This window comes from Camelus bactrianus, chromosome 10 (assembly GCF_048773025.1).
Source record: "Camelus bactrianus isolate YW-2024 breed Bactrian camel chromosome 10, ASM4877302v1, whole genome shotgun sequence".
NCBI classification, from domain to species: domain Eukaryota; kingdom Metazoa; phylum Chordata; class Mammalia; order Artiodactyla; family Camelidae; genus Camelus; species Camelus bactrianus.
Window position 1 is genome coordinate 5,424,773 of NC_133548.1, and position 26,308 is coordinate 5,451,080.

General features: G+C 54.7%; 1 protein-coding gene across 1 annotated transcript; it reads right to left on the bottom strand.

The window, feature by feature from the left end:
- Window positions 1-1,507: 1,507 nt before the first annotated feature.
- On the bottom strand, window positions 1,508-24,825 carry SYT12 (synaptotagmin 12). Its single transcript, XM_074371667.1, has 8 exons — window positions 24,201-24,825; window positions 18,852-18,908; window positions 14,835-15,028; window positions 12,764-13,156; window positions 9,777-9,992; window positions 8,969-9,089; window positions 7,909-8,042; window positions 1,508-6,547 (listed from the first exon to the last, which is right to left on the bottom strand). The coding sequence occupies exons 2-8, from the start codon at window positions 18,883-18,885 to the stop codon at window positions 6,374-6,376; spliced, it is 1,266 nt and encodes a 421-aa protein (XP_074227768.1). The 5' UTR covers window positions 18,886-18,908; window positions 24,201-24,825; the 3' UTR covers window positions 1,508-6,373.
- Window positions 24,826-26,308: the final 1,483 nt, after the last annotated feature.

Here is a 26,308-nt window from a genome sequence, read left to right on the forward strand (position 1 = left end):
CACAGCGGTGGTGGGGACAGGCAGGGGAGGGGAGCTGGAGAGAGGCTCCTCACCTAGGTTGGGGGTGGTGGTCAGGAAACCCTTCTGAGAAGAGGGGCCAGAGTCTTGAGGGAAAAGTGAGACACAGATGCAGGGCAGGGAAAACTTGATTCAAACTGAGGGAACAGCACATGCAACGTGTGGAGGCAAGAGAGGTGGGTCCCTGTGACGGAGGGTGAGGTTGGGTTGGGGAGCCAGTGCTGGGGGTGAGGCTGAGGGTTCAATAGGGCCTGGTTAGTGGAGCACTTTGGCAAGGAATAAATACAGAATTGGACTGGAAACTGTCACCTGACTCCCTGTTAGGAGCCAGAATTGAAATATGTATTTTTTTTAAATGGGCACACGGACCTCCCCCGATCGTGGACTGTTTTTACTGAAGCTCAAGAAATGGGGGGCAGAAGTCTTTGGGTTTCACCCCCCCCCCACACACACACAGATCATGATGTCATTCTCCATGGAGTTCAAAGCCAGACGGGTGAAAAACCACCCTCAGCCCTCTTTGAACCTCACTGTGGTCCAAAGAGGCAGCCCCCTCTGCACAGAGGCAAGCCAAGACCCCTGACTCCTATTCCAAGCTCACCCAGGGCCACAGTCGGCAGGCTGAAGCCTCACCGGGCTGGAGGGAGCACCCCAGGACATCCCCACCCTTCAGATGACCCTTTCTCTCAGAAACTGCCAAAGCGCTGGGCAGTGACTTGGCACCGGGCTGGGTGTGTAGCTACTGAGTAGGGCTCCCCGCCCCAAGGAGTGGTGGGGAGGTACCCCATCCCCCAAGCGTCAGCTGTCAACCTTGTCATCCCTTATTCTCCCCAGTACTGCTGTCATCAGGCTTTGGGTGGCAAGGCTGGGAGCCAGGTGTGGCCTAGGGGCGGAGGGAGCTGAGAGTCAAGCAGAGGCATTTGGCCTTGGTTGCTATAGGGATAATCACTTTAATGACACTGCTGATGTGTGTCATGCTTCACAGTTTCACTGAACATTTCCTAATAAGAACAGTGCCCATTAATGGATTGCTAACTGCATGGAGGCATTGTCCCCTAGCAGGTGGGAATTGTTAGCCCATTTCACAGATGAGGAACTTGAGGCCCACAGAGGTTAAAGTTCTCATCTAAGATCCATAGCTAGCAAGAGGCAGAACTCTAATTTGAACCCATGTCTGGCCACAAAGCTGGTCTCTCTCCCAACACCACACCCTACATGCATTATTTGACTGTGAGCTGGGGAGAGCAGGTGACCTGTCCCCCGGTCTACAGATTTAGAAGCTGAGGCTCAGAGAATGACATTGGCTTGTGTCAGGCTAGCAAGACACAGAGCCAGGATCTCAATCCAGGTCTCCTGATGTTAAACCCAGCCTCGGTCCCACACTACTCTCCTGCTTCTGCAAGGAGATTTGTCACTGGGCCCGGGAAATCTGCCCTGGTTGGCATGGAATTTTTCCAAATCTCAGACATTCCTGGGCCCTGGACGGCACTGTTTTCCTGGAGTTTATTTTGGGGTGGGGAGGTGCCCGGGTTACTGTCTGCCTGGCCAGAGTCCTGTTTACTGTTTTCTGTGGCTGCCGTTCACCACCAGCTTGGGGTGACTCAGCCCCTTGAGGCCCCATCAGCCCCAAGCCCAGAGTCCTTCTGCAACTTACTCGACGGGTCACTGCCCCACAACAGCGGAGGTGGCCAGGCCGGCCCTTGGCCTGATGGCCTGACATGGAATCCCCTCCTTCAGATGCATGTGGTCAGGCAGGATCTTCCAGCCTCCAGTCCAGCCTTGAGCATCTCAAGGGCAGGGACCAAGGCCCACAAGTCTCTGTATCCCTAGACAGGAGTGCAGGCCCCAGGCTGGCACTCTTCTGTGGCTCAGGATGTTATGTCCAGTTGACTGTCTGGCTGGACAAACAGGGGAAAGGAAGGAAAATGAGGGAGTGAGGGAAAGGGGAAGGAAGGAAGACCGGCTGACTTGAAAGAATAAACAAACTGAAGAAATTAATCAAGTGTCACGGATGAGCGAATTCAGCGCATGACCTGAGTGTGGGGTCAGCGGGCAGGTGATCACCATCCAGCCTCCATCTGCTCCAAGGCTCCCCTGGCCTTGGTCCCTCGGCCCATTTTCTGACAGCTCACCCCTATCCTCCCTGTGGCAGAGAATCCCCTGCTGTCCAGCTGAGTCTCTGCTGCCCCCATGTGGCCGCCTGGCTCCCTGTACTGTCTTCACCAAGGTCTGCTGACTCTGCCTGGGGTTCCTGGCTTGGGGCGTGGGGTCTTTACCAGTGGTTGAAGGTGGGGGAAGTGGGTGCCAGAGGGGGTGTAACTTTAGAGGTTCGGTCCTGCCACTTGGGATGCCTTGGCCAGGGACACAGACCCTTTGCTCCTCAGGCCTCCCGATGTCCCCTCCCCTCCCTTTCATCCCAAACACCAGGTCCCAAAAGCTCCAGAACTCCTCCACCTAAAGCCTGGTCCTCATGGTTACTGAGCACCCACTGTGTGCCAGACACTTGGCATGGGTCTGTTCATTCTGTCCTATAAAGTGTGTATAATTCTTATCCTCCTCTGAGAAATAAGGAAACTGAGTCCCAAAGGGGACATAATTTGCCTGAGATCCCACAGCTGAGAAGTGGAGGTTTGTGTGCCTTTGGAGGCCTTCTTGACCAATACACTCATCCTTCTGATGGGGAAACTGAGGCTCTTGAGCGAAAGGAACCTGTCACACAGCAAGTAAGCAGCAGACCTAGGCTATGGCAGGTGGAACCCAGGACGGCTTCTTGTCCCAAATGTCCTCCTGTCTGGCCTCCCTCAGACCAGGTCAACTCCAGCTGCCATTTAACTGGAGATCAGGTCTGGGGTCGCAGGCGTCCTGTCCCTCCCTCACCACTACTGACTGTTCTGAGTGGGATGGGAAGTTTGATAATAGGGTGGGAGTGGGTGGAGAGGGAAGGAGCCCTGTGGCCGTCCTAGTGTTTGTTTAGCTTTTTGGTCTGTCCCTGCAGGTGTCTGCAGGCATAGACAGCCAGGCAGGAGAGAGGCAGTGAGGATTTGAGCTGCTGTCACCTGTGGCTGCTGCCGTGGCTCATCCTGCTCCTCCCACGTGCCAGCGGGGCCCAGCCACTGTTGCTGCTCAGGACAGTGACCTCCACACCTGTCTTTGTGGGTGGGACTCAGCCTATCCCTGAAGGCTCTGAGACAGAAGGGGCCTGAGGCCCTCGAGGCAGGCCCACAGCCCAAGGGCTGGAGGAGAGGGGAAGAGTAGGGTGGGAACGGAAAAAGAGGCAGGAAGAGATGGGGGTACCGTGGTTTGGGCCCTGTGAAATGAACCTAAAACCTAAAGGCAGGTCAGACTGCTCCTCGTTGCCCAAGAACAGCGCTGGCTGACTTCCCTCATCATTGCTTCCAAAGCTGCTCAGAGCGGCCCCTCTCTCCCTCCCTCCAACCTGCTCCTGCCCAGGACCTCACTGCCAGCAGGACTAGGACCTTCAGCCTCACCCTAGACATGAAGCCTCCCCAGCCCAGCTGGCTGTGTGTCTCCCCAGACACATGTGACACCTTTGTATAGGCAGTTTCCCTGTCTGGAGGTTGCTCTCCCTCCTCTGCATGTACAGTCCTCCCCACCCTGCAAGGGTGGTGCTTCCATTTCCTCCAGGAAGTCTTCCCTGATGTCTACCCTTCTTGGGCTCCTGCAGTGTTCTGTCTCACTGGTTACGCCTGTCTGCTGGGTATTGGGGGTGGAGCTGGGGTTCCACAGAAGTTCTTCAAAGTCAGGCCCCTGGGTACAGAGGCCCCCTGATGGTTGCTGGGATTCCCAGATCCTCCTCCTCCCACGCTTGCTGTGATCTTCTAGAGCAGGAGAGGGGAAAACTGGAGCAGCCTGGAACCCAGAGGGGCTTCTCAGCTGCCTCTCAGCCCCACCTTTGCAGGGCTGGGGAAGAGGGCAGTGTGGTTTAATAATTAAGGCATGAGCTCAAGAGCTAGACAGCTTGAGCTTGAATCCCAGCTCTGAGACTCTCTGGCTGTGTGATCTTGGGCTAGTTACCTAACCTCTCTGAGTTTCAGTTTCCATATCTGCAAAAAAGGGGCTGACAGCAGTACCTGTGTCTCAGTTAGCAGGGTTACAGGGTTGCAGTCTAGGCACCGCACTCACTGAACTCACATGGCCCTGCTTCCCCCAAGCCTTTCCTTGGCTCCCTTTCCCCCTCCTCCCCAACTTTGCACTGGCAAGGTTGGTAAATTGGCCAAGTTTTTGCCCACTCTCGGCCTTGTCTACATGCTGTTCCCTCTGCCAGGGATGCTTTTGTTTTTGGTCTTATCCACCTCTTTTGGCCTGATCCTTCTTGCCCTGAAGACAGCTCAGTGACACCGCTGGGAAGCCCTCCTGATATTCTGAACTGCCATTCTCCAGGCCAGGCCCGGCTGGGGACCCTTCTCAGAGCTTCCCTAGCAGCTGGTGCTGGTCCTTGTGATGGTATCCCCACCAGACAGGGGCCTTCTCCTCCTCCAGGCACCCGGCAGCAGAGGAAGGCATACTGGCAGCAACCCACATGGAGGCCCGAGTCCCTGATTTCTGGAGACGAAGGTGATTTGGGGCGAGCAGGGCTCCCCAGAAGCCCCCTCCTTCCTGCCCCAGCTTTATTTTGGTTCTAGACTTATTCCAGTCAGCATACTTGGTCCCCACCATGCCCATCCAGGTGCACAATCAACATTTCATGCAGTTAGAGGGAGAGAGAGAGGGAGGAGGAGGTGGGAAGAAACGGCCTGCACTGTGGAGCCGCTGGGGTAGAAAGAGCGCCAGCTCTCCCAGGCTGCAGAGGCTCGCCAGCTGCATGTCCCCGGTGTGTAGACCTCCTGATGTGCTGGCCACACGGTGCAGCCTGGCCTCAGGGCTGGCCCGCAGCTGTCAGGTGGGGAGAGCCACGGTCCTGCCTCCAGTCCCATGACCACCCTGGGCCCCCCAACATCACTGGGGACAATTGATTGGGCCTAGGTCTCCATAGTGCACCAGCCTGAGAACCCAGGTTCTCACCAGTGGGCGGCCCCATAGAGCAGACGTTGCTGCACCACCTCCCCACCCCTCCATCCCTTTGACCCTAACAGGTTTCTCCTGAGGGCACAGCCCCAATTAACCCCTTGCCTGAGAACCTCAGGGTCTGTTTCTGGAACTCAACCTAGGCACCTGGTGTCCTGGGGGTTTGAACACATGCTCCAGAGCCACCTCCTTCCCAGTCTGGCAATCAAATCTGCCTCCCCAGCTCCATCCTGACCCCCCTGAACTTCCCCTCCCTGCCACTGTTCAGGCTGGCCCTTCCTCCAAGGCCCAGCAAAGGGACTCCTGTCCCACCACATCCTCCCGGGTGCCTGCTTCCCACAAAGGCCTCTCCACGCCCCCGGCAGTCTGTATTCTGGCCACCCCACTGCCCACCAGCACCCCCAGAGGCTGAAGCATCTCTCTTCCCAACAGGGCCTGGGCCGGAGGGACTCCAACAAATGCTGTGGAGCCAATGCCTGACATGTGTGAGACTGAACACAAGGGCATGGGTCTGGGCCTCTTTGGGCCCCTGGGCCTTATAAGGGTTACAGTTCTAGGGATTAGATTTCGTGGAGATGACTTGGAGCCAGCGTCCCATGTGGCCCATGGGCCACTGCTTGGCCTGGTCCTTCAGTCTTGCCTCCTGCTTGGAGAGAGGCCCTTGCGTCCACCACAGTAGGCTGAGGACTGTGTTTGTGACAGCGAAGTTCATGCCCCTGCCATGCTGAGGCTGGGCCACTGGCCTGGGATATACTCAGTCCTCTCCCTGCCTCTCACAGCACAGCTCCCATCTTGTCCTCCCGGCCCCCAGAGCCCTCCCCAGGTCCGCCTGGTGGGGCCGCCATTCCACACTGAGCAGATCACTGGGGCAGGGGGACCTTGTCTTCCCGACATCCTAGGGGCTGTGTCTTGTTCATGTCACCCCTGCCTGTGCCTCGCACCGCAGCTGGCCCCCAAGACTCGCCCAGTTTCTGTGAGTGGCCTCCCGACAGGGGTAGGGTGTGGGGAGCTCTGCAAGGCCAAGACCCCCCGAGGCCGAGGCATAGACCTGTTGGGGATCTCAAAATGGGAGTGCGGTAGGCCTGTGCCTGGCTGCCCTCCCTGGGTCCTGGCCCAGCCACAGCCGGTCCTCAGTGAGAGAAAACCCTGGGTCCCTGGACATCTAGCCAGGCCTGCTCCACCACTGCAGTCTGGAGAGAGGGACCAAGATGGTGCATGGGGACTCCACTGGGGGACCCCAGCGTTCACGGCTCCAGCTGGACTATGGAGAAGGGTGTCAGAGCTAAGCTTGTGCCAGGCTCCCATGCCCACCCTGGCCCTGCCCCGGCTGCTAGTTTCGCCGGACAGGATGCCACATGGACACGGGCCTGCGCAGCGTGGCCAGCATCTGGTTCCAGTGCGTGGTGCCCATGCCACTGGCTGACGGCCCGATGATGACATGGCCCACGTTGTCTCCACGGCCATCACCGCTGCTCTCGGCCACTGTCACACGGAGAGACAGGTCCTGGAGAGGAAGTGACGCAGGTGCTGGGGACCAGGGGCAGGGCCAGAGGTTGCCCAGGGCTCCCTGAATTCCCTCCTGGTCTGTCTAACCTCACAGCCTTCTGCTGCCTCCCTGCACAGTGGTGGCACTAGGTGGTCCAGGTTCAAATGCCAGCCTTGCCACTTCCTTGCTGTGTGGCCTTGGGCAGTGACTTGGGCTCTTCCTACCTCAGTTTCCTCATCTGTCAAATAGTGATAATAATAGTTCCTACATGCTTGGGAACAAAATGAACTAAAACATGTAAAGCGCTGAGAACAGTGAGCACACAGTCAGAGCATCATAGATGTCCCTTGTTATTCCTAATATAATCATATGTTGGACTCATAACTGAGGAGGGGAAAGAACTTGCTTGAGGTTAAAGTGGTGGAGCTGAAACTAGAACCCAGCCTGACTTCTCTCCTCCCGCACCCTCTCCCCCTGCCCCCAACCCCCATCCCAAGAAGTCTCCTGCCCTAGAAGGCTATGGGGTCGTGGCCCTAGACCACCCAGGGGAAGCAGGGGCAGATGGGTGGCCTGTCCGATGAGCACCCAGGACAAGGCAACGACACCCAGGACTAACCAGGGATGCTGGGATGTTTGCCTGGATTAGGAACACCCAGGGTGATGTAGAGCTCTGGGCTTTCAAATGCAGATGGTGTGTCCCAGGAGGGGAAATTAGGGGGGTTCTGGACAGCCCCAGGGCCAAGAGGTAGCTTTTGTCTCAAGGCACAAAAGGACTTTCTCATGTGGTCAGGAATGCCCAAGGATGGAAGGAGGGAGTGAGGGGAGGTGTTGAGCTCCCCATCCTCTGAGGCATGCAAGGAGGGCCACCAGTCTGGCGCAGGCCATATCCTCTGCAGTCCTCTCACCCTTGGTCTAGGATATCTGTGCTGGGAGGAGGTGTTCCTGGGGTACATGGTCGGGGGAGGGTCTGGGGAGCTCATCAGGGCCTCTGTAGGAAGAACTTGGGAGATTAGAGCCAGAGCTCTGGGCCTTGGGTCAGCCCTGACTCCTCCTCAGCCTCTGCAGTTCCTTCTACTGGGAACTGTCTTCCCCCAGATCTCAACTTGGCTACACTCACCTGCAGAGGCCTCCCCTGACTGCCAAAGTCCAGCATGCTCTTAGTGGACCGGGATTGTCTGGGGGCTTTCCTGCCTGTCTCTTGTAAGCACCCAGGAAGTGGTGCCTGTGTCCCAGGCACTCACCAGAGGGCTGGTGCCTAATGGGTGCTCAATACCTGCTTCTAGGGGTAATGGCTTGAGGCAAACCATCACTCCCTGCAGGAGCCCTGAGAAGCTAGGCCGGAGGGCGGGAGGGGGCCCCCACTCCCAGTACCCCCGCACCTGGAGCACGATGGCTGGCACAGAGAAGATCATGGCTTCATTGAACACTGGGTTAGGGTCATCCCTCTTCACAGCCGTCTTCTTTTTGCTCATCTTCCTCCCATCCTGCAGCAGGTACACCTTGACGAAGGGGTCTGTGGTGGGGAGGGGGAGGGGGAGGGGTGGGGTGAGGGCAGGGCCGCACTCACTTGGCAAGGACCTGCCCATCACAGCGGCTCACTGGCTCCAAACTCCCCAGACTCTCCCTATTGTCATCATCTCTGGCAGTCCTGCCATCAATCCTTTGTTTCTTTCCTATTTTACAGATGAGAAAACTGAGGCTCACATGCGAGTCAGGAGGAGAGCTGGGCTTTGGACTCAGGCAGCCTCCCTCCCAGCCCTCAAATGATACTCTGGGGACCTTGGCAGACCTACCGCTTTTCATTGTATAAATGGCCCAAGCGCAGACGTCAGCCCTGAGTCACCCGGCGCCTGCTCAGTGGAGCCTGACTCAAGGACATGCAGCTCTGGAAAAGTCGCAATCTGCTTGTCACCTACCACCCACTGGGTGTGCCTGCTGCACCTGCCTAGACTCCAGGTCTCCCCAGGTCTCCCCAGGCTCCCAGCAGGTGGGACTCCTGCAGTCTTCTGTCATAAGTTTCCTGGGGCTCAGGCTCTGGCAGAGCTGGGGCATTAGGTCCTGCCTGGCACCTACATCATCTCAGTGGCCCTGATCCCCATCTGAAATCTAGGATGCAGTCCAACTGCTGGGAAGGGACTTGAATTCCAGGTCTGGAGAGTGGGTGCCCACTTTGTTTTCATGCCAGTGCCCCAGCCTCCTGCTCAGATTCCCATCCCTCCCCGCACAGGGGCTCCCTGGCATCCTCCGTGATTCCCATGTTTCCCCAGCTAGATTAATCCTCCCACTGTGCACAGCTCCTGAGCTCAGCCAAAGCTGGGGGTGGGGGGGAGCCTGGCACTGTGCCCCACACCTGCTGATGCCTCCAGGTGCCTGGGGCTTAGCAGCTGGGCCGCGGCTCCCACGGCACACAGAGGAGCCAGGCGGCCAGCAGGGCCTTACCTGCTGTGGTCTTGTCACTGGTCCAGATGAGATTCTTGGCTTTCACCACGACCACGGTGAGGCGCTCAGCTGTAGGGAGGTAGCTGAGGGAGAGCAGGATCTCACCCACGGCGTCGGCCACCTGGAGGACAGGTGGGTGGCTCAGAGGCTTCTGCTCCCTGGACTTGAGGGGGTCAGGGAAAGGCAGAAGCCTCCTTCTCTATTGAGAACTTGCTGCTCTTGGGGCCTCTGACACCAGGGCACCAGGCTGGTGGAATTGAGAAAGGGACCCCTCCCCAACCCGCTGCACAAGCACCATCCTCCCTCCCATCAGGTGTAGGTCCTGCCTTGGAAGAAGGGCCAGAGGTTGCCTGTCAAATGTAGCAACAAATGCAATTATATTCCTTCATTCCAGACCAAAGAAAACAGTCTACAGTAGTAGTTCAGAGAGGTCCAAGTGGACTGGAATTAGGTTATCATTTGTTTAAATAAGTGACGCTCCCCAAGCACTCCTACACATATAAAGGTAAACGTCAGCTTGGTCTTTGTCTGAAATAATTCCCTTGAGGGCCAGAGAGGCACTTCCCTAACAGACACGCTGTAGGAGCAGAGCTCCTAAAGGTTTGGTGGGAGGAGCAGTAGAAGAGCTGTAAAGAGTGGTCACGGCATCTTTCATTTGGAGGCAGTAAACTGCATTTCCTTGAATGTGGCTCAGCTCTCTTTTTCTAATCTCCTAAAGACGTCGGTGCTCAGACTGTTGCAGAGAACAGAGGATACCCCCTCTGACATGGGATGCTCTCCGCAGGCGGGGTCCGATGGGCGGGCTTACCTTGTTCTGGTCCTGTAAGTAAAGCCAGCCGCTGAAGGGCTGCAGTGGGAGGTCAAGCACAGAGAGCTTCAGCTCCACCACCCCGGTGCTGACGTTCCGCTCATCCTCATCAATGCCGAACACGGAAAACCGCAGGCTCTTCTCCTCCAGGGCTGCAGGGTCCAGGGGGGTGGAGAACTTCTCGTCGAAGAAGATTGAGTAGGCGTTCCTCTGGATCTGCAGAGAAAGGGCCGTGGAAGGAGGTCCAAAGCTGGGAAGGAGGTGGCAGCGGATGCCTGCGAGGCCACGGGAGGGAGAGAGCACTGGACAGGAGCCCGGAGACCTGGGCTACAGTTCTGGTTCTGTTCTCTCCTCACCTCAATGCCAAACCCTCCTTTGGTGGCTCAGTATTGATGATTTAAAAGTCCCCTGTCCTCTCAATGGTGGCCAGTCTAGTGCCCTGGCATTCGAAGTTTCCACAGTCTGACCCCAACTAATTCCTGTCCTCAGTGTCCATGGAGGCTCCTCAGAAACCTTGCGATGCGCTGGTGGAGCTGGCTGTCTTTCTTGCACGTGTCCAGCCCTGGGCCAGGCTTGCAGTGAGGAGGGATAACTGTCTGTGGAGGTGAGAGCCATTGATGTCCCAGCTCCTACAGAGCCTGGCCCAGGACTGTCTGAACATTGTTGAGGAGGAAAGGAGGGCATAGCTCAGTGGTAAAGTGCATGTTTAGCATGCACAAGGTCCTGGGTTCAATCCCCAGCACCCCCATTAAATAAATAAACCTAATTACCTCCCCTGTCCAATAAAAGACAAGAAAAGAAATGCCTGAATGTTGTGGGGTGGATGGGCCAATGGAATGACTAGGTGAGGCGGGGCAGACTTTGTTTCTAAGCCCAGTCCTGCCCAGTGGGCACCACTGGCCTCCTCACAGGAAGCTGTAGGCAGGCCCCCTGGGAAGGTGCACTTGTGGGCACTGGTCCCCTTTCCGTCGGGGGCTGCCTTAGTCACTGCCTGGTGATATTTAAAGAGAGGAGCTCTCATCCCTGGCACCTCGCCTGAAGCTGGGGGGCTGCCCAGCCTGGGGGCAGCCGCCTACTCACTGGGATTGGCTGCGCTGTGATGCTAAGAAGCCTGAATTCTTGGGAATAAATCTGTCAGCACCTCCAGATGCCCTGAGCCACACTCTGTGGTCACTGCCGGGGCTGTGGGGTGGCTCTTCTTACATTGCTCCCTGGGAGCCACGTTCCCCACCCAACTGCCTGCTTGAGAATCCTGACCCCAGCATTCAGGCTTTTCATGGCTTTGGTCATAAATCTCCTTCCTCCGGGCAAAACAAGCCTCTTGGCCATCCCCTGCCCATAGAAACGCAGGCTCCCTGACCATCCATTGTACTTCATGAGCACACAGGTGGAAGAAAATGGGAACCCTGGGGTCAAGTCCTGAATCTCCTGCTCACTTGCTGGGGTTGTCAGGGGCAAAGCACCCTCCTGAGCCTTAGTTTCCTCATCTGTAAGATGCTATCAATCCACTCTGCTATCTTTGGGGCTAATGAGGGAACTGCAGTCGCGTTGGGCTCTGTGAACCAGGTTCTCAGCACATATCAGGCTGTGGTGGTTGCTGTCAAAGTGCACCCTTGAGGGATGTATCCAGAACCACTCGGGTCCTCCAGGTAGCCGAGGCCACAGACAGCATGGATCTGGGCTCAACAGGAATGCATCACGGTCCTGACAGACAGTCCACTGAGCACTTACCAAGGACTGGATGAAGGACTTTGCATATATTAATACATCCTCTCCTCAAGCAATATGATTCCCATTTGACAGATGGGGAAACTGAGTCACAGAGAGCTTAAGACACCCACCCAAAGTCACACCTCTAGAAAGTAAGAAAGTGGGATTTGAACCCAGGCAGTCAGGCTCCAGGGTCCTGCTCTTAACCACCCACTGAGCTGCCTCCCAGAACCTGGCTGCCCCTTCCTGGTGGTCAGTTCCACACCCTTCTAGAGTGAGGGGCGCAGGGTAGGGCAAGAGGGATGACAATCTCCACTTCTGAGGAGCAGCCAATTTTTAGCACGGGGAATGGGACTCAAAACAGTTTGGTCCCCAAGGAGTCAGAAGGCACCTGTTCCTGCAGGTCCTCAGGCTCCTCTGACTCTGGTCAGAGACTGCGCTGGGCTGAGCTTGCCCACTGGTGCCGGGCAGAAGGGTGTCTCATGTAGATTTTGCTTCTCTCGGCAAGGTGGGGGGGGACCATGGAATGGGTATCCTGGGGGGGGTGATTGGTGCCTCTCCTCACCCCCCCACCCCGCTTATTTTCCGCCCTTCCCCCAGCTTTCGGCCCCAGGAGCTGACCTCCATGGGCTTCATCAGCAGGCTCCCTTGGCCTCTGGCTTCTGGTGGGGTCAGCCAGTGAGGGTCACTGGAGGGAAACCAGAAGTTGGAGGGAGGTTGGGGTATTTATTCCCCCAGGACCTTCTCTGTAAGACAGCTGCCAGCTGACCATGTCCCTTGACCAAAGGGCAGAGTGCCTGTCGAGGTGGACCCCTCCACACACTTGACTCTGTTTGGGTACCCTCTCCTTCCCCTCCTCCCCTCAGACCAGGGTACACGCCATCCCTGAGGTCACCACACACCCCACCAGCAGCATTATAAAGTCCTGTTATTAAGCTCTCCCCCGTTAGCCAACATAAGCCTGTCATCCCTTCCCTGCCAGGACCCCAAGTTGACAGGGGACTGGTGTGAAAATAGGTAATGACCACACACTGGACTCGTGTGGCAGGACTGGTGAGAACTGTGCTGGTGGAGTCCCCAAACTCCCGGTTCTGTCCTCCCTAAGCCTGCACCTTCAGCTCTGGGATCAGCACCTGCTCTCTAGCGCCTTCCTCAGATCCTGCCTGGCCCTGCACCCTGCCTGCCTGGAAAGGACTCCTGAGAGCCCTGGGGCACCCTTCCGCCCTGCCCCCATCTCTGCCCCATCCCCATCTCTGCCCCACCCCCGCCCCACTTACCCGGGAAATACCCACGATCTGCTCGTCGGGCAGCAGGCTGACGCGCATGAAGCAGGACTCGAAGCTGGCTTCCTCCCTCTCCAGGAGGTCCTTGCCCTGCAGCACAGCCACGTGGAGGGTGTGGGAGGCGGCATCGTAGTCCATGCTCACCTCCACCTGGCCCAGCGTGAAGTCCTGCCCAAAGGTGTTGCTCACAGAAGAGATGGAGTTCAGGGAGTCGGCTGACTGGGACTTTCGGAGGGTCCCATAGGGGGCCAGGTCCAGATCACGGCCCATCAGCTCCAGAGGCCCCAGCTCACTGATGCTCTCAAAGGTGTCCTCGATGCTGAGGCTGGCTTTGCGACTGGGTGGCCCCCGAGTGCTGGCCCGCTGGGTGTTCCAAGCAGGCACTCTCTAGGGTGAGAAAAAGAACACGGGAGCATCGCCGGGGGAATAGGCAAAGAGATGGCGGGAAGCCCCGTTCACGCAAGGCACTGCCAAGTTCCCCGTTTGCAAAAGCAGGGCATGCCGTAGTTAGGGAGGTCCTTCTTTAATGTTATTTCATGTCATTCAGTTTTCTCTCTCTAACCAGGATGTAAGAGAGCTTTTTCTCAAAATGTTTATTTATATGGACTGAGACCCATACATAAAAATGTTCACCGAACTGATGTTTATGAAAAAGAAAAATACTTAGCAATCTAAGTATCCAGCAGAAGGGGAATGAGTAAGAAAACTAGAGTATATATACTCAATAGATGACCGAGAATCCTCAAAGGAAGTTTTCAAAAACGTCTACCACGTGGGAAAGCTTTCACATTGGATAACACTAACTATAACACTCGAACTTTTCTTTTCTCTAAAAAGACTTTGGGATTTGAGAGAAAAGCCTTTGTACCATAAGTGTCTCCCATGCTGGTGCAGTCTTCATTGCCGTAATTTTTAATGGCCTCCTTCATTTGCCATTGAGTGCACAGCCATGGTTTATTTTACTATTCCCCTACTGTTGGACATTTATGTTGTTTCTAATTTTTCACAAATATAAACAATGCAGCACTGAATAGTACTCTTAAAAATCTTGACTTAGAGGACATAGCCCTTTTGAAAGCTTTTGACACATGTTTACAAAATGCTTTTTGGAAAAGTTGTGCCAATTTACAGTCTCCCCAACAGAGTGAGAGATAATCACTTCCAAAACCCCAAATAAGTGAGCATGTGGGACTCTTATCTGGTAACAGATTCTGGCTGTGCTCTCGGGAACTCCACATGATGTTAGAAAACTCTCTGCCAAGTGTCAGATGAGGAAGTATTCAGCAATAGATATTGAGAGTCCCCAAAATGTTTATACTCTGTGATACAGTAATTCCACATCTGGGCATCCACTCAAAGTACGTGATCCCAAATGAAGACAAAGTTTTACATATAAACCATTTACTGCAGTATTTATAGTGACAGTTAGTAAATCATGGCACATACATAAAAAGGAATCTTATGTAGCCATTAAGATGATGTTCATGATGGATGTTCAACAATATGGGAAAATGCCTCGGCTTTAAGTGAGATGAAAAGAGTGGGGTACAAAGTTCTATGTAGAAATGATAGCCATTGTGTAAAAACCATGCACGAAGAAAAGACTATGGGAGGGGGCTAGATTTAAAATATTAGAAAGAGATAAACCAAAATGTTAATAGTTAGAAAACAATTCACAGTTGCTTGCCTCTGGGTGGTGGCATTTGGGGCGAGGTTTTTCTTCTTTTTGTTAATGGAGGTACTGGGGATTGAACCCAGGACCTCATGCTTGCTAAGCATGTGCTCCACCACTGAGCTATACCTACCCCCATCTTCTTATTTTTATTTTCCTGTGTTTTTCATAGGTTGTTTTATTAAACTGAAAGCAATCATTTATTCACAAGTATTCACTGATTACCTAGCACTGGGCTATGCTGGCAATCTGGAGGAGGACAAGGGTCCCTGTTCACAGGAGGAAACTAACAGGGAGGGAGTGAGGTGGGGAGGGAGTGAGGGCCAATCCTGAGAGTGGACGGTGGGGGTGTGGGGTGTACCCAGGGTGCATCCATGAGAATGGAAGTCTCACCTTCTGCCTGGCCTCTGCGTAGGTCTCACCATATTTCTGCTGAAGGTACCTGTAGTCATAGTTTGGGAACGGGGAGGGGCTGGGGAAGCTCCCCGATGTCCAGAGCTTCCACAGGCTCACAGCTGCAATTCCCAGCAATGCCAGGGCCCCAGCAGCGTAGACACCCACCTCCCAGTCAGGGGGGCTCTTGATGACTGCAAGACAAGAGCAGTCTCTCATTAATGGGTCCTATGGCCCCTCAGTTGTTACACATCCGCACCTGGGGAGCCTGTAGTTCAGCACTGACTTGCTTACTCATTGAACAGCTACTGAGTGCCTACTATGCACCAGGCTCGGTGCTTGGTGCTGGGGATCCAGGGTCCAACAAGATGTACACCCTCTGATTTCTGCTTCTATCCTCTTTCCACAAAGACATACATTTCTATGTCTTGAGGACACTTGGCTAGAGCAGATGGAGAGCTGTGAACAGTGGTTAAATATTGCTTAAGCTTTAAACAGATAGGGTTGTTCCTGCCTCTTTGAGTTCTCTCAACCTTCAGAGGACTTGCGCTTCCAGATAATCAAAGCAGCCTTTTGGGATCTGGGGGAAGTGGAAAGAGATTTGGAGGAGGAAAAGAAATGACCTAATTTTTGCCTCAAACCTCATCTAAAACAACCCAATGTCCATCAACTGATGAATGGAAAAATAAAATGTAGTACATCCATACAATGGAATAGTCTTCAGCAAGAAAAAGGAACGAAGTACTGATACCTGCTATAACATGGATGAACCTTGAAAACATCATGCTAAGTGAAAGAAGCCAGTCCTAAAAGACCGTATGTTGTATGATTCTATTTCTAGGAAATGTCCAAAATGAGCAAATCCATACAGACAGAAAGTAGATTAGTGATTGTCAGAGACTGGGGCGGGGGCGGTGGGGAGGATGTGGAATATGGAGTTTCTTTTTGGGGTGATGAATATATTCTAAAAATTGATGTGCTGATGGTGGCACAATATACTAAAGCTCATTGAATTGTACACTTTAAGTGGGTGAATTTATGGCATGTGAGTTTTATCCCAATAAAGCTGTTACAAAAAAAAAAAAATCAAAAATCAAAAATCTCAGCCAGAAGTGAGAGGTGGCTGTAGGCTGTGCAGGGCTTGGGGACAAATCCAAATGCTCAAACCCTTTTTGTCCACTGATAAGTAAATAACTTTCCTTATCTGAGCCTCACTGTCCCCAAACATGGTAATTAACTACCCCCTCAGCCGTGCTGGGTAAGTCATCACCTAGCACGGGGCTTGGCACATGGTAGAACCATCCAGGTTAAGTCACTCTACTAAGAAATCTGGCTCTGCATTCCCCAAAGAAGCCAATGACATAGTGGGATTCGTTTTGCAGAAGGTCACACTGTCGGCAAACAAAATTCTCTAAATCATTCTCAGTGTTGCCTCTATATTCAGTTCAGATGGAGAAACTGAGATATAGGAGAACTTATCCAAGGTCCCAGAGCCAGGAAGGGGTGGTGCTGGGATTCCAACTCTGGCAGCCAGACTCCAGGGCCAGCAGGGGTAACCACTGCCCCACCTGGCCTCAACCCAGCTCAGTTCCCCGGCAGCAGGGTGGAGAGATGTGGAGAGGGCGTTTCAGGGGTGGAGACTTACCGAGCATCCATTGAGCGCCCTGTGGAGCAAGTCAGCCCCAGGCTCAGTCCCTGCCGTTAAGTAGCAGTCGAGAGGGTGGGGTGGGCAAACAGACAAAACAGTGTGTAGGGGAGTGTGAGAACAGTCCAGGAGGGCTTCCTGAAGAGGGACATCTAAGCTGAGATGTGCAGGAGCAGCAAGCAGCATCCCAGGCCAAGGTGCCAGGGACTGGGGTTTAGGGAAGGAAGCAGGAGTGGGTGCAAAGATCAAAGCATCCAGAAAGCCCAGTGAGGGGGGGGGAGCGGGTGTTTGGAGCTGGAGGGGCTCTTTGACACTGCTCCCCAAAGCCTGCATAGGGAGGAATCACACAGCTGGCCCCTCCTCTGCTGAGCCCAGCCAGCTCCAGCCAGAATCTACAACACTCACTCCCTCCAGAGAAGGGCAGGGCACAGACTTCAGCCCTGGCATTTACCCAGCACTGAGCATCCTACCCCCACTATCTAGAGGAGAACTTAGGCTGGGAGAGGCTGGAGAGCACATCTAGTTATGGGCTCAAGCCCACAGGGGAGAAAAATTGAGAGCCTGGGTGCAGGTGCCTTGGCTCCCTGGGAGGCCACCTGGTCTCTCTGGCTCCAGTCTCCTCATCCAGAGAGAGGAGATGACGAAAAAAACACCCCCCATCCAGCGGTTCCGCCCGGGGGATTTATTCTAAGGGAAAAAAATCCCAACAAGTTTTATGTCTGGAGTGAGTCATCAAGTCTGTATATATAACAGCAGAAATCCAGAAACAGCCTGAGGTCCAACTGAGGGGGCCAGTGGTGCTGTCTCTGGAGGGACTGTCACTGGGCTTTGAGAATGACAACTGAGGTCATTAGGATGCCGCTGCGGCAATGCAGAGAAAGGTTTCAGGCATTGCTAAGAGAAAGAAAGAAATCAGTCCCCAACATGGTTTAACTACAGGATTTTGATGTCAGAATCACTCAGCGTGTGAACGAGAGCTGAGCTTCAAGGCCTGGCTGGCACACAGGGAGGTGCGGCTGGGGCACAGAAGGAGGAACCCCGGGAAGCTGACACGAAGTGCTGACGACTAATGCTCCTTTATTTACTCATTTTATTGAGCGCCAGCCTCGGGATGGTATGGGAAGATTCCCCAGGGAATGAGGTCTGAACTAAGACCAGAAATGAGGAGGAGTCTCAGTAATAACTGCCTCCTTTACTGTTTACTATTTGCCAGGCTCGGTTCCAACGCTTCATGGATATTAACCCACCGAGTCCTCAGAACAACTCTGTGAGGAAGGTTCTATTATTATCCCCATTTTACAGATGAGGAAGTGGAGAGAGAGAGGAGATATTCACTGCTAGACAATCTGGCTCCAGATCTGGGCCTGTCCCCTCCTCACCAGTGGCGAGGACTTAGCCAGGCAGAGGCAGGAAGTACTCCAGGCAAAGGGAAGGGCATGTGCGAAGGCCTAGAGGTGGGGGAGAGCTGTGTTGGCACCGTGGGTACTTTACACATCTTAGCTCATTTCCCAGCAATCCCTGAGGCAGGCCTCACTGCCCCATTTTACAGATAAGTAAGTGGAGGCTCAGGTTTCATCACTTGCTGAAGGCCACACCAGGGCCTGGGCCAAGACCTGTGAGCATGCAGATGAAAAGAGAAAATCCCTGGCTGGGAATTGGGAAAGGGAGCCCCTGGTACGTCCTTCAGTTGAGCCCTGGGCTGGCTGGGGGCTGAGCTAGGGGCGGAGCTGGAATGACAGGGAGCACCAGCCCGGGAGTCAGAAGACCTGGGTTCATGTCCTGACCCTGTTATTTAGTCACTGCCCCTTTCCTGTACTGAGCCTCCCTTCTCCCCATCACATGGGGAGGGGAACACAAGGAGAAAAGATGGCAAGTATATTTCGGCTCTGACACCACCCACCATTGGTTGGAGTGTCTGGTGTCTTGAGGCCGTTCCTAAGCTCAGTGCCTGCTGGGGCCCACATGAGCCCACAGTGCCGTCCCTGGACTGGGCAGTCTCGGAGTTTAATGTCCTGTGGATTTAACAGCAACCTTCCTGGGTTTCCTCTCATTTGGCTCTAGGAATGGCCTCAGGGCAGTGGGTTCTGGATCACAGGCTTAACCTTAGGGAGCAGCAGAACATGGGCCTCCTAGGGGATCCCCTCAGGTCAAACAGAAGGAATCGCTTCCACAGGAAGGAGCCACTAGAGCAGAAAGATGAAGAGGCCACAGACTGGTCCCAGCCTGGTGTCCCCAAGGCTGTGTGACCGTGGGCCACTCACTGACTGTTCTCATCAGTAAAACAAGGCCATTACAGGTGTCCCACTGACATTCCCCACCCCAGGCCTGGTGGGAGGCTCCTGTGAGATGGCACGCTTGCTGCTGGGACTCACCGCTCAGGTGGTATTCGGCCACGTCCACGGCCATGGCGCCCGCTGCAGGGGCTGACACTGGAAGGGAGAGAGAGTCAGCAAAGAGAGCTTCAGAGGGTCCCCACCCCCCACCTCACACCCCATGGGCAGAAGTAGTGGTTTTTTATAATAGTATTTTTAAAAAATGCTGTTTGAAGCTCTTTTCAAGCACTCTAAGACCTAATTTCAGGGTTGCCAGATAAAACCCAAGATGCCCAGTGACATGTGAATTTCACATTAGTTTTTAGTATAAGTATGTCTAAATATGGCACGGGACATGCTTATACTAAAAAAAATTATTCACTGATTATCTGAAACTCGATAGTCGCTGGCATCCTGTATTTGTGCTTGCTAACGCTGGCATCCCTCCTTCGCTGCCTGCCCACCCCCAGCAGGCTGACCGGTAGCCCCTCAGTGTGTGCAGAAGACTGACTTCAAATGCTTTTGTTTAAATTGAACAGAAACGCTGCATTTCTACACTATTCTATTATCAGTCCTTCCTCTGCTTGGGATGGTTTCCTCCCCACCCCACCTGCCACTCCCAGGTTTTATGAACCACTGAAGGTTTGACTATGCTGTTTTAGAAAGGTCTGGAAGCTCATACAAGCCAATACCTGAACCCAGGCAACTGCTCATAGTTTTATTATTGTTGTTGCTAAGAAGTAAGTCTAGCTCAGAGACACATTCTAAATGGGGTGTGGGGGGAAAAAGGGAGGCTGCGATGAACTGTATGGCTCTCAGCTCAAGGGACACAGAGGACAGGAGAGCCCCCACTCCAACTTCTGCGTTCCCTCATGGTTCAGAGATATGGTTACAAACAGGTGAGATGGGGTACACAGGGGAGGTGAGGGTTGCAGGGGAGACCTGTAGAGGGCCTGCCCACCCAAGGGCCTCTACTCTCCTGTTCCCGCAAGAATGCCAACCCAACCTGGCTGAATCTCCTGGCTCTTTAAAGAAAAGCCAGATACCTGGATTTTTTATGTGTCGTTTCTTGATTTTTAAATGTTGCAACCAATTCACAAAAAAATAAACACCATTCAGGTAGAGAGGAATGGTCTCCTGGGCAGTGGCTAGGCTGTTTGCAACCCCTTGAAGGAGTCTGTGGGCTCCTTCTGACACTGCGGTCAAATCAAGGGGTGAGCATTTTCTGGAATCCTGAGGTTGTCCTCAATTTGTAGCTCTGGAGTCAACAAACTGGGGTGCTTTGATCCAGACAGTGTTATCTGGCACTTATGAGAGTGACATAGGTCCCACGTCAGGAGGCCTTGAGAAGCAGGGCGGAACAGGGCCCTGGGGTGGAGCCCTGTCAGGTGCACAGACTGCTCCTTGCTCCCAGCTCCTCTGCTGATGCCCCCACTCTCATGGTGAGATGTGGGTTGTCATGGTGATGGGAGAGAGGTGCTAACCAGGAAGGACTTCACTCATGCCAATTCAAGTGGAGCTCATTCCTGAGACCTGGGTGGGAGATCATAATGGCCCTGCTAAGCACTCCTTACACCCAAGCTCTAAGCACTTTGCATATGTATTACCTCACGTAATCCTCTAAGAACCCCACGAGGCAGGGACTATTATTATCTCTTGTTTGCAGAAGAGAGTCCTGAGGCAAGGAGGTGAAGTCATCTGCCCGAGGCTGCACAGCTAAGAAACCCAGGCCGTCTGACTCCTGCTAACCCCTGTGCCTACTGAAGGCAGGCACGTTGTTTCAAAAGTTGCCTGAGAACCCACAGGCCAAATTAGGCACTGTGAGCAAGCCCAAGGTGGCCCCAATTCCTGGTAGAAGGGGGTCTGGACACAGTGAAAGACATATGTTAACATGAACACGTGTCCCAGCCTGCCTCTGCCTTGCGGGGAATGGGATCATGCCATTGGCTTGCTTTCCTGCTCACCTGGCACAAACTGACTTCCCGCGCTGGGACAGCCAATGCCAGCAGCACACTAGTGTGGGCTGGGTGTGCCCTGCGGCAAGTTCCTGGAGTCTGGGACAGAAACCTGTATCTGCTGTATCCAGGGGCCCCTACCTCTCCAAAGCTGGTCCAGCTCAGACCTCAGACTCCTCCATTGCATATCTTTCCCCATGTGATCACAACACCCCATGATCAGGAGCTGTGCTTTCAGGGAAGGTGTGAATGACTCTAGGCACACCCTGGCCAGAAGGTCTGGCAGTGAAGGGGCAGAAGCCAAAGTGCATCTGCCTGAGAGGAGGGAGGAGAGAACATGGGGGAGATGCTGAGGTTCTGAATCTCAGATCTGCCCCCTTACTACCTTCAAGCCTCAGATGTCCCATCTGTAAAATGGGCCAATGATTGCCTTATCAGGGTGCCAGGAGAGAGGAACGGGAAGTGTGGTTGGACTTGGCAAATCTAAGCTGCTGTGGTTCCTGGCCTAGCAATGGTCCAGAAGGGCCCCGAACCCCTACTTTGAGCAGTGGAATTATGTGGGCAGCACTGCCAGCCTGCAGATGTGTTTCATTTGTCTTAAAGTGAGTGGCCAACATTTAAAAGTTGGGAGATTTCCCATTAGAAATAGCTTCCTTCAAAAGAGAGAGAGAGAGAGAGAGAGAGAGATCCAGCTTCCCTTTAAAAGTTAGAAGATTTGGGAACAGTGTGTCTGTATCCCCCATCCCTGCACACCTCTCCCCACCAAAAAATAGCCAGAGCTGGAGCTGAGTAGGCTGTGTTCCTCAGACTGGGCTTCTGCCCTTCAGGCCTGGCACCTCCCACCCCTCCATTCATTTCCAGAAACTGCTGGCCACTGGAAGCATCTCCATTCCTGAGCCTGGTAAGCAGGCCTTCACATGACCTGGGGCTGAGGGAGGGGGCTGGGTTGATTCAGAGAGGTTAAGTAACTTGCCCAAAGCCACACAGCCAGCAGTGGTGGAGCTGGGCCTGCTACCAGGTCCAGCACCTCTTCTATTAGGAGCCACAGCCCATGCGCCAAGGGCCTCAACATGTGTCTTCCCTGTCACCTCCCCCTGAACCCTATGGGGCAAATCCTGTTATTATCCCCACTCCACAGAGGAGGAAGATGAGGTTTAGAGAAGGGCGGTATATTCGCCCAAGGTCACCCAGCTAGTAAGTAGAGAGCTGAGACTGAGCCAGATCTGGCTCTGCAGCAAGCGCCCTTCTTAATGACTTGCCTTGCTCTCACCGAGACCCCTGACTCCATCTCACCCACTACAACAACCTCAGCGGGCTCCAGCTGGCAGCCTGAGGTTTGCCAGCAGAGGGGCTGCAGCTCTGGCTTGGAACAGGATGCTGACAAGGCACATTCGAGGCCAGGGCAGCCTGTGGCCAGAGCTTCCCAGTGTTTCTGACACACAGGAAACAGAGCATAGCAGGGGAGGGTCAGAGCTGCCCCCAACCTTCATCTGAGCCCCTTCCTGGCACCCTTCCTCACTCAGTCTATTCATTCTGGCCCCAAACCCTAAACTGCACGGGGCTTGCTCATTGAAAACAGTGCTAGGTTCAAATCCAGGCTTAACCATCCCTACCCAGCAATACCTACTGATTGCTGTAAGAATTAGACATAATACATGCCAAAAGCCTAGTGTGGTGCCTGGCCCGTAGTACGCACATGATATAGACCTGACAACTGAGTCGATAAATGGACCCCTCTTTCACAGACAAGGAAGCCGGGGCTGGAGTCACTCAGCATGGGAGTAGCAATACTGGGATTGGCGGCAAGATGTGATGGTGCTGGGCCTGGGTTCTTGGCCACCATGCCACCTCCAGACTAGGCCTTTCGGTGGGGTAGAGGTGGGTGGGAACTACCACTGGCCTTACTGGAATCTGACCACAGTCAAGGCCCCCTCCTGGGCTTGTCAAGAAATGGCTTTCTAGGAATTTTGTGCCCCTGCAGGGGAGAGGGTCCCCATGGCTCTGCTCCCCCTCACCCCATTTCCTTGCTCATTGTGTCCCCATGTCACATCTCTGGCTCCCCCTACACTCACCCTGAGGCCAGCAGGTAGTGGGAAGGACCATGGGTGGGGACAGGGGAGCCCTGGACCTCCCAGGCTGCGAGCCTCATTAGAATCTTTAGGTTTGAGAGCCTTTTCAAGTGATCCCGGCTTTCTGGAATAACCACATCTTGCTACCAACCCCCTCAAAGCCCACGGAAACCACAGTACAGACTGGCGAGGGTGATGGTTGGCATTTACTGGGCACCTACTATATGCCAGGCCCTGTACCAAGGGCTGGCCAGGTGTTATTTCAGCAAATCCTCCCTGCTGCCTTCTGAGGGGGCTGCTACTCTGCCCACTTACTGGTAAGAAAACTGAGGTGCAGGAAAATACTTTCTCATAGTCACCAGAGCTGACAAAAGGCAGAGTCCAAGCTTGAACCTCTCCCAAAATGCTTGGGGAAGGTTTCAGATTTCAGGGGCTTGGGTCTTCTCCAGACTGGCTGTGTTAATTTGGGCGGGTCTCCTGCCCTCTGTTTCCGCATCTCTAGCAGCACAGCTACTGCTCTTCTACAAACCTGTCACCCTCTGGCTCAGGGAAGGGGCTGACATTCCTGGGTGCAGGGTTCCCAGGCATGTTGGAGGGAGGGTGGCCTCACTGACTGAGGAGTCAGTCACTGTCCCCTGACACAGTCCCTCCACAGATCCTGGGAGTGGGGTCACTAAGATGGCTGGCTCAGGGCTCCTCCACCCACAAGCCTGGCTCCAGGTCCCCACGTACCACCCCAGCCCCCGATTCTTCAGTCCGAATCTAGATCCCCAAGGCCCCAGGACGGCAAGTTTCCTCTCCCAAAGAGCGGTGGCATCAAAGGTTGGTGGGGAGGCACTGGCAAGCTCCCCATCCAGGCTGGTGACACTAGACAGAAGCTGAAGATCCCTTTGGTCTCCCAGGGCCTCCTGGCAAAGGGGTGCGACATGCCTCTCAGAATTGGGGCATTTCCTGAAAACCCAGCAACCATTCCACGCGCAAACCCCTAGGCTATATGGGAACTGGAGTGTTGGGGGCTGACCCCGGAGCGCGGAGTGGGTGAGGCGGAGCAGGGGCAGTGGGACAGTCCGGGTGCTGTGTGTGAGTATGAGGGGCGTGCGTGGTGCGGGCGCCAGGGAGGCGTGTAAATGGCCGGGTGAGCCGCGTGTGTGCACACGCTGGGTGGGCGTGCGGGGCACGATGCGATGCGCAGTGCGCGGAGTGGCCGGGCCGGGGAAGGGCGCCCGGCGTGCGCTGTGCCGGGCGTGCGTGTGCAAGCGCGGTGCCGGTGTGGGATCCCCGCAAGTGTGCGGCTGTGCGGGGAGCGCGGAGCCGGGGGGGACCCCGGCGCTGGGAGGCGGCACTGTGGGCTTCCGCGCGCGGGGGGCGGCGGGGCGCGTACTCACCCCGCTTCTGTGGAGGGGCCGCCGCTCCCGCTCGGGCTCCGGCTTGGGCTCCGGCTCCCGGCTCCCGTCTCCCGGCCGGCCTCCTGCGGCGCGCACGCACCAGCGCCAAGCCTGGCGGTCGCCGGCGGAACCACCTCTGCAGTGTCGCCGGGCGCCCGCCTGGGAGAAGCGCGGTGCGGGCCGGGGGCTCGGCCGGGCCGGGGGCTCGGCCTGGCCGGGACGGCAGTCGGGCGCTGCGCCGCAGTCCGGGCACGCTCCCAGGAGCCCGCCGCGCGCTCCCTCTTTAATTTAAAGTGACAACCCCGAGCGCTCTCTCCGCTCCCAGGAGCTGCTTGGCGCTTCCAGGGTCCGAGCCGAAGATCCCCAAGCGCGCCTCAGAGTCAGGAGTCTTCCGAGGCCGAGCCCAGCCCCTCACTCCCAGGCCCGGGGACGACTGGGGGTGGGGGTGGGCATGTGTTCACCCGGAGCTCTGAGAGGCCGACCGAGCACTGGACGCAGAGTCAGCTGCCGCGTCCCAGCTTCGCGTGTCCCCTTTCTAGGCCTCAGTTTCTTTTTCTGTAGAACTGGCTGGCTACTGTGTACGTCCTAGGAACCAATGAGAAAGCAGGCAGAGCAGTGGAAAGCATCCCCTTCTCTGAATGGATAATTACCTCCTCCCACTAGGACTGGGCTGTTCCTGTAGGCCAACAGCGTCTCACTTAATCCTCACAATGACCTAATGGGGTCGTGGTCACTCCATTTTTTACATGAGGAAATGGGCTCACAGAGGTGAAATAGCCTTCTCAAGGTCACAGAGCCAAGAATCAAAACTAAGACTTGAACCTTGGTCTGAGTGTCTTCAAAGCCGAGACTCTTAACCACTTAGGGGTCGTGCTTTCTCTCCAAAGGAATGAATGAATCATTCAGGAGATATTTATGACGCCCCCGCTGAAGGCTAGGCACAGTGCCAGGTGTGGGCGATCTTCCATGTTCCCAGAACAGGGGAACAGGACCCTCCTTGCCCGCGCAGTCTGGCAGGGAGGCTCGCAGGCATTAGGAGGGGCTGGAGTGTTCAGGGGAAGGTGCCACGTGCTGTGGGCACAGTAACCAGGAGAGCAAGCTTGGTGGGCACCTGGGGAGGCTTCCCAGGGGATCTGTAGGATATGGGATGGTTTGGGAAGAGGGGTGAGGATCTCAGTTGGCAAGCATGTGTGCAAAGGCTGCAGTGGTTTCTAGATCATCTACCCTCTGGGACTTTGGGGCTGAGAGCAACCTGTGGGCACTGCCCTCTCAGTAGGAGCTGGGTCTGTGCTGGCCTTGTGGAGAGGGGGCATCCTTGGTCTAAAAGGCAGGACCATGGGGAGCCAGGGATGCAGTTTCACTCTCACCCACAGGGGCACCCTTTCCCAGTTCCTTTTCTGGATCTGGAAGAAAAAGGAGAAAGGGCATGAATTATGCCCCTTGGAGTGGGGAGGAGCTGGGCACTGGGCCATGGGCTCTAACTGTCATTTTTGTTTAACTTAATCTTCATAGCCACCTGCAGTTTGGGATGATTGAGCCCATTTTCCACATGAGGACACTGAGTCATGAAGGGTTCCCACTTCAAGAGGGAGTGACGAATTAGACACACCATCTGCACATAAAATGGCGCACTCTGATGCCAGCTTCTACTGGAGCAGCTAAAAGGTGAAGATGAGGCTGGTCTACTTCTGGTGTCAGCCCATTGGGCTGATGCGGGAACTGGAGTCTAAACTGAGCTTGAAAGGAGATCTTGTCAATTTCATGTTAAAAACCCTTCAGTGAAGTGGGGGGTGGTGTACAGTTTAGCAGTAGAGTGTGTACTTAGCATGCATGACGTGCTGGGTTCAATCCCCAGTACCTCCATAAATAAATAAATAAATAAAACCTAATTCCACCCCCCAAAAAAACCCCTTCAATGACCAGAAAAACATACGTATGTGCACCAAAGACAGAGACTACAAGTGCCTATCACCACTGGAACAGGTACAGGCATGGTGGTATCATCACAATGGCACACCAGGCAGCGGAGAAAAGAAAGAGCCACCATCACCCGCAACAGGTGGAAGAATCTCATTTGTAACACTGAGCGAAAGAAACCAGCCACAAAA

Coding starts and splice junctions, on each gene's coding strand:
- SYT12 (XM_074371667.1), bottom strand. CDS start 18,885: ATGGCCGTGGACGTGGCCGAATACCACCTGAGCG. Junction 9,090..9,776: donor ACTTACAGGACCAGAACAAG/GTAAGCCCGCCC, acceptor CCTGTCCTCCAG/GTGGCCGACGCCGTGGGTGA. Junction 6,548..7,908: donor TGCCAGCCATCGTGCTCCAG/GTGCGGGGGTAC, acceptor CTTCCTCTCCAG/GACCTGTCTCTCCGTGTGAC.